Below are 7,990 nucleotides of genomic sequence, written 5' to 3'. Positions count from 1 at the left end.
ACCCTAGCCCTCCCCTCCCATAGCCTAACCCTATCTCTCCCCTCCCGCAGCCTAACCCTCTCCTCCTGCAGCCTAACCCTAACCCTCCCCTCCCGCAGCCTAACCCTAGCCCTCCCATCCCGCAGCCTAAGCCTAACCTCCCCTCCCACAGCCTAGCCCTCCCCTCCCCTCCCGTAGCCTAATCCTAACCCTTCCCTCCCACAGCCTAACCCTAGCCCTCCCCTCCCGCAGCCTATTCCTAACCCTTCCCTCCTGCAGCCTAACCCTAACCTCCCCTCCCGCAGCCTAACCCTAGCACTCCCCTCCCACAGCCTAACCCTAACCCTCCCCTCCCACAGCCTAACCCTAGCCCTTCCCTCCCGCAGCCTAACCCTCCCCTCGTACAGCCTAACCCTCCCCTCCCGCAGTCTAACCGTAACCCTCCCCTTGTGCATCCTAACCCTAGCCCTCCCCTCCCATAGCCTAACCATAACTCTCCCCTCCCGCAGCCTAACCCTAACCCTCCCATCCCGCAGCCTAAGCCTAACTTCCCCTCCCGCAGCCTAACCCTAGCCCTCCCATCCCGCAGCCTAACCCTAACCCTCCCCTCCCACAGTCTAACCCTAGCCCTTCCCTCCCGCAGCCTAACCCTCCCCTCGTACAGCCTAGCCCTCCCCTCCCGCAGTCTAACCGTAACCCTCCCCTCATGCAGCCTAACCCTAGCCCTCCCCTCCCATAGCCTAACCCTATCTCTCCCCTCCCGCAGCCTAACCCTCTCCTCCTGCAGCCTAACCCTAACCCTCCCCTCCCGCAGCCTAACCCTACCCCTCCCATCCCGCAGCCTAAGCCTAACCTCCCCTCCCACAGCCTAGCCCTCCCCTCCCGTTGCCTAATCCTAACCCTTCCCTCTCGCAGCCTAACCCTAGCCCTCCCCTCCCGCAGCCTAATCCTAACCCTTCCCTCCCGTAGCCTAACCCTAGCCTTCCCATCCCGCAGCCTAAGCCTAACCTCCCCTCCCGCAGCCTAACCCTAGCCCTCCCCTCCCGCAGCCTAACCCTCACCTTAACTACCCCTCCTGCAGCCTAACCCTAACCCTCCCATTCCACAGTCTAACCCTAACCCTCCCCTCCCGCAGCCTAACCCTAGCCCTCCGCTCCCGCAGCCTAGATCTCCCCTCCCGCAACCCAGCCCTCCTCTCCGGCAGCCTAACCCTAGCCCTAAGTCTCCCCCTATCCCTAAATTGCCCCCTGACCCTAATATTTACCACTGCAATCTGTCGGGATTTTGACAGTCAGGATGCTGTTATCGATATTGTGACTGCCCGTTGATGCTAGGCTTCCCTGCGCCAAGCGCCGTCCCGGCTGCACTGCTGTGCCCCTTCCATCCCCCCTGAGCATTTATCCAATAACGCCAGCGGAATGGTGGGGAGCGGGGTTTTCGGCTGGAGCCAGCCGTGCTATGGTAAGTTCAAGCAGGGCTACATTTGCGCAAAAATTTTGGGCGAGCGGTCCAAATCTGGAAATATAGTGATCGAATTAGCGTATTTTTTACACATTGCTGTAGCGTGCTTCAGTCGGAGCCTCCGGCCCTGTCTGTGGTTTTTGATTGCCCCGATACATCATTTATAATTGCCATGATATGGTGTGATAAGAAATTATAATATTACCCTTAGTGTATTTACTAAACACATTTTTACAATATTAAGTATGTGTGTGTGTGTTTGTTTTTACTGCAAGTTTGTGGAACTACAAGTTCCAGCAGCAGGTGCTTGCAATTCATCAATCTCTAGCATGCCCTGACACCCACTGGCAGCAATGGGCTTGCTGGTGCTTATAGCTCTATCTGCTCAGGCATAGCTAGGCATTCATTGGTTGACAAGGCTTGCTGTGACTTGTAGTTCCACAAACATACTTAACGATTTTTGAATCATTACTCCGGCAGCCACAGTAGAAGCCTTAATAAGGGCTGTAGAACTGATTTGGGGAAGACATGAGGAAAGTTCCTTTTAGCACAGACTTGGTTAATGATCAGAAAATACAATGGGCTGTTGTTAGGGCTTAACCTCTGCTCTGCTGTGCTGCCCCCCAGTGAGAGGGAAGGGGTTAAGGACATGTGTCATTGCTCTGTGTGACTGTGCCTGGTCGCTGGAGAGACGCTGTCTGGGCAGTATCCTCACTGCATGCAGCAGTCTCTGCAGTCTCACCCTCCTCCCTCACGGTCTCTTGCACTCAGCCTTTCAGTCCCACTTCAACTTTGTCTCCCCCTCTATCCCTCATTATCTCCCATCCCTTCTCTCTCTCCCATCCCTTCTCTCTCTCTCTCTCTCTCTCTCTCACTCTCTCTCCCTCTCCCTCTCTCCATCCAGCTCCTCCCCTGTCTGCTGGATCCTACATCAAAACCGACATCATCAGCTCTGCAAGAAAATTCCCTTTTTTCCCCCGACTGCTCCATCCAGCCTGAGAGCTGAGAAACTTCTATGGAGTTGGAGTGAGAGGATCTGCCGACCATGGGGGGTCTCCAGGACTGGGAGATGCTGGTCTTACTGGTCACTGTTATGAGGCTGGAGGGAGTCAGAGGGGAGCTGACCTGCTCATCCTGCCACCCTCACATTAGATTGCAGGGGGGGACAGGTGCTGGGCACATGGTGAAGAGGATGCAGGGGGCAGCTGCAGGTGACTGGGGGGAGACTTTGGGGCATAGTGGGCACAGCATTGGTGATGGGCAGATGGAGGGTACTGATCACTGGGGCACCGTCCAGGATCCTAGAGCCTGGAGAAGATTATACAGCAGAGATGGGGCTGCTGGGCATGATATGGGTGAGAGATATAAAGGAGCTGGTGGCAGGGACAGCTTTGGGGGCACCTGGGATAATCAGGAGGGTGATGTAGTGAGACAAGGGGGGAATGGAGGACAGGATGGGCATACAGGTGCTGAGCCAGATCCCTTCATGGGTACAGAGGGTGATATGAGTGACAGGATCGGGCAGCATGTGGGCAAGGGGGATGATGATGATGAGCAGTTGTTGGGCGCTGGAAGCAGTGATTGGGGCATTGGGGGAGCTCATTCTGTGGGTACCGGGGGTGATGGTAATGCAAGGGGTGATAACAGGGGTGATGACAGTGCCAAGAAAGATGCCAGGGTGGATGGCAGTGCCAGGGGTGATGCCGGGAGTAGTGCCAGTAGTGATGCCAGAGGGGATGACAGTGGCAGAAATGATACCAGGAGTGATGCTAGTGCCAAGGTTGATGCCAGGGGTGGTGAGGGTGGCAGACTGAGTGAAGTTATAGCCACGTATGCCCCCCCACACAGCCACACGCCCAGTGGGCACGATGCCCCAGACTCCCAGGAGGTGCCCAGCAGGGCAGGGAGACGGGTGAGAGAGACTGGCGGGCGCAGGGTAACCCGGGCACAGGCCAGTGACCCGGACAGGGTGAGCCGGTTCCATGTGGAGGAGCTAAAGCTGAGCAGCAGCACATTCGCCCTGACCGGAGACTCCGCTCACAACCAGGCGATGGTGCACTGGTCCGGGCACAACAGCAGCGTGAGTACCGGGGGCACCCCATATAATTACCCCTAATGTTATATATCGTGTGATTGTTACCCCTACTGTAATACAGTGTGACTGAGTATTACTCCTCCTGTTATAGTGACTGAGTATTACTCCTCCTGTTATAGTGACTGAGTATTACTCCTACTGTTATAGTGACTGAGTATTACTCCTACTGTAATACAGTGTGACTGAGTATTACTCCTCCTGTTATAGTGTTACTGAGTATTACCCCTCCTGTTATACTGTGACTGAGTATTACCCCTCCTGTTTTAGAGTGTGACTGAGTATTACTCCTCCTGTTATAGAGTGACTGAGTATTACCCCTCCTGTTATAGTGACTGAGTATTACCCCTCCTGTTATAGAGTGTGACTGAGTATTACCCCTCCTGTTATAGAGTGTGACTGAGTATTACCCCTCCTGTTATAGTGACTGAGTATTACCCCTCCTGTTATAGAGTGTGACTGAGTATTACCCCTCCTGTTATAGTATGACTGAGTATTACCCCTCCTGTTATAGAGTGTTACTGAGTTTTACCCCTCCTGTTATAGAGTGTGACTGAGTATTACCCCTCCTGTTATAGAGTGTTACTGAGTTTTACCTCTCCTGTTATAGAGTGTTACTGAGTTTTACCCCTCCTGTTATAGAGTGTGACTGAGTATTACCCCTCCTGTTATAGAGTGTGACTATTACCCCTCCTGTTATAGAGTGTGACTGAGTTTTACCTCTCCTGTTATAGAGTGTGACTATTACCCCTCCTGTTATAGAGTGTGACTGAGTATTGCCCCTCCTGTTATAGAGTGTGACTGAGTATTACCCCTCCTGTTATACTGTGACTGAGTATTACTCCTCCTGTTATAGTGACTAAGTATTACTCCTCCTGTTATAGTGTTACTGAGTATTACCCCTCCTGTTATACTGTGACTGAGTATTACCCCTCCTGTTTTAGAGTGTGACTGAGTATTACCCCTCCTGTTATAGAGTGACTGAGTATTACCCCTCCTGTTATAGTGACTGAGTATTACCCCTCCTGTTATAGAGTGTGACTGAGTATTACCCCTCCTATTATAGAGTGTGACTGAGTATTACCCCTCCTGTTATAGTGACTGAGTATTACCCCTCCTGTTATAGAGTGTGACTGAGTATTACCCCTCCTGTTATAGTATGACTGAGTATTACCCCTCCTGTTATAGAGTGTGACTGAGTTTTACCCCTCCTGTTATAGAGTGTGACTATTACCCCTCCTGTTATAGAGTGTGACTGAGTATTGCTCCTCCTGTTATAGAGTGTGACTGAGTATTACCCCTCCTGTTATACTGTGACTGAGTATTACCCCTCCTGTTATAGAGTGTGACTGAGTATTACTCCCTCCTGTTAAAGAGTTTGACTGAGTATTACCCCTCCTGTTATAGTGTGACAGTATTACCCCTCCTGTTATATAGTGTGACTGAGTACTACCCCCTCCTGTTATATAGTGTGACTGAGTATTACCCCCTCCTGTTATAGTGTGACTGAGTATTACCCCTCCTCTTATAGTGTGACTGAGTATTACCCCCTCCTGTTATAGTGTGACTGAGTATTACCCCTTCCTGTTATAGTGTGACTGAGTATTACCCCTTCCTGTTATAGTGTGACTGAGTATTACCCCTCCTGTTATACTGTGACTGAGTGTTACCCCCTCCTGTTAAAGAGTTTGACTGAGTATTACGCCTCCTGTTATAGGGTGACTGAGTATTACTCCTCCTGTCATACAGTGTGATTGAGTATTACCCCTCTTGTTATAGGGTGACTGAGTATTACTCCTCCTGTCATATAGTGTGACTGAGTATTACCCCTCCTGTTATAGTGTGACTGAGTATTACTCCTCCTGTCATACAGTGTGACTGAGTATTACCCCTCTTGTTATAGTGTGACTGAGTATTACCCCTCCTGTTATAGAGTGTGACTGAGTATTACCCCCTCCAGATATAGACTGTGACTGAGTATTAACCCTCCTATAATAATGTGACTGTATTATGTTATAGTGTGACTATTACCCCTCCTATTATATACAGTAGTGTGTCTGAGTATTACCCCTCCTGTTATAGAGTGTGACTATTACCCCATCTGTTATAGTGTAACTATTACCCCTTCTCCATCCTGTTATATAGTGTGGCTGAGTATTACCCCTCCTGTTATATAGCATAATTGAGTAATACCCATCATGTTATACAGTGTGACTGAGTATAACCCCTCTTGTTACAGAGTGTGTCTGAGGTTTACCCATCCTGTTATAGTGTGACTATTACTCCTCCTGTTACTGTATATAATGTGACAAAGTATTACCTATCTTGTTCTAGTGTAACTGAGTATTAACCCTTCTGTTATAGAGTGTGACTGAGTATTGCCCCTCCTGTTATAGAGTGTGACTGAGTATTACCCCTCCTGTTATAGTGTGTAACTGAGTATTACCCCTCATGTTATAGAGTGTGGCTGAGTATTACCCCTCCTATTATGGAGTGTGACTTAGTATTACCCCTCCTGTTATAGAGTGTTACTGAGCATTACCCCTCCTGTTATAGAGTGTGACTGAGCATTACCCCTCCTGTTATAGAGTGTGACTGAGTATTACCCCTCCTGTTATAGAGTGTGACTGAGTATTACCCCTCCTGTTATAGAGTGTGACTGTGCATTACCTCTTCTGTTATAGAGTGTGACTGAGTATTACCCCTCTTGTTATAGAGTGTGACTGAGTATTACCCCTCCTGTTATAGAGTGTGACTGACTATTACCCCTCTTGTTATAGAGTGTTACTGAGTATTACCCCTCTTGTTATAGAGTGTGACTGAGTATTACCCCTCCTGTTATAGAGTGTAACTGAGTGTTACCCCTCCTGTTATAGTGTGACTGAGTATTGCCCCTCCTGTTATAGAGTGTGACTAAGCATTACCTCTTATGTTATAGAGTGTGACTGAGTATTACCCCTCTTGTTATAGAGTGTGACTAAGCATTACCTCTTATGTTATGGAGTGTGACTGAGTATTACCCCTCCTGTTATAATGTGACTGAATGCTGAATTCGGACTGAATTCTATTTCAGTGTGACTATTAACCCTCCTGTTATATAGTGCAACAGAGTATTACCCCTCCTGTTATAGAAGGTGACTGACTATTACCACATCTGTTATAGAGTAACTATTACCCCTCCTTTATCCTATTATATAGTGTGTCTGAGTTTTACCCCTCCTGTTATATATGACTGAGGGGTCTATTTACTAAGCAGTGTTAGTAGACAGAGTGAAAAGTGATAAGGTGCCAACCAATCAGCTCCCAACTGTCATTTTTCAAACACAGCCTGTGAGATGGCAGTTGGGAGCTGATTGGCTGGCACCCTATCTCATTTCACTCTATCTCCTAACACTGCTTAGTAAATAAGTATAGTGGCACTGAGTAACACTGTACCTCTATCTAGGTATACTGGCACTGAGTGCTACCTCTTATATAGTGGCACTGAGTAACACTGTACCTCTATCTAGGTATACTGGCACTGAGTGCTACCTCTTATATAGTGGCACTGAGTAACACTGTACCTCTATCTAGGTATACTGGCACTGAGTGCTACCTCTTATATAGTGGCACTGAGTAATACTGTACCTCTATCTAGGTATACTGGCACTGAGTGCTACCTCTTATATAGTGGCACTGAGTAATACTGTACCTCTATCTAGGTATACTGTCACTGAATCATACCTGTGATATATTAGGTTGGAGTATGACCTGAGCTACAATGTTACCTCCTATAGAGTTGCATTGAGTGTTATCTGTATACAGTGTGCTATCCACATTGTGTTGTCGCAGTTGCTTTGTGCTGTATACATAGTGTTATTATCAATAGTGACTCTTATTGTGTCTCTTAGATTTGCTTTTTGTAATGGATCTGAGTAATTCTTCCTGGGTCACCTCCTCCTATAATGTGATAAAGGACCTATATACTGTACCTGACTTCTGTGTATAATGAGTGTCACCTTGTTATATATGTACACTGTGGTTCCTACTGACTATATCATGCTGGTGATATTATAATCATGGACATTATAATGTTCCCCTGAGGACCATACATATCTGTACATTCTAAGTGTCTTCTAAACTACATTATAACTTAGCAATTTGCAAGTTTCCCGAGTAGGTTCTGCCGTAATATGAATATCTGAAGCATTATTGCCCTTTGTATGATATAGTGACACTGAGTATGACCCTCTCTGAGTACAGTGATTATCACTCTGGTTAGGGTAACCTATGGGAAACAGTGACATCCACTTCCAGCATTATATTGTGTGTCAAGTGTCACAGCATTGCCAGATGCTGCTGTCTACTAATATATGTAATATACAGATATACAGTGCCTGGTAGTGCGAGGGTTATCTCTATGCATCGGTACAGGGGCCACAAACAACGAGATTAATAACACAACGAGTAGGGCTGTGA

At 48.1% G+C, this 7,990-nt stretch overlaps 1 protein-coding gene across 1 annotated transcript in view; it reads left to right on the top strand.

The window, feature by feature from the left end:
* Positions 1–2,293: 2,293 nt before the first annotated feature.
* SORCS1 (sortilin related VPS10 domain containing receptor 1) overlaps positions 2,294–7,990 on the top strand; it is a gene marked incomplete at its 3' end in the record, with an annotated part of 674,820 nt that continues 669,123 nt past the window's right edge. Inside the window, exon 1 of the mRNA XM_088465805.1 lies at positions 2,294–3,520. Coding sequence (XP_088321931.1) covers positions 2,486–3,520 — 1,035 coding nt within the window. The remainder of the gene's footprint in view (positions 3,521–7,990) is intronic.

This window comes from Taudactylus pleione, unplaced genomic scaffold (genome assembly GCF_031769625.1).
Source record: "Taudactylus pleione unplaced genomic scaffold, aTauple2 ptg000008l, whole genome shotgun sequence".
Taxonomy (NCBI): Eukaryota; Metazoa; Chordata; class Amphibia; order Anura; family Myobatrachidae; genus Taudactylus; species Taudactylus pleione.
The sequence above is the reverse complement of the archived record's forward strand: the minus strand, read 5'-3'. Positions and strand labels throughout refer to the sequence as shown.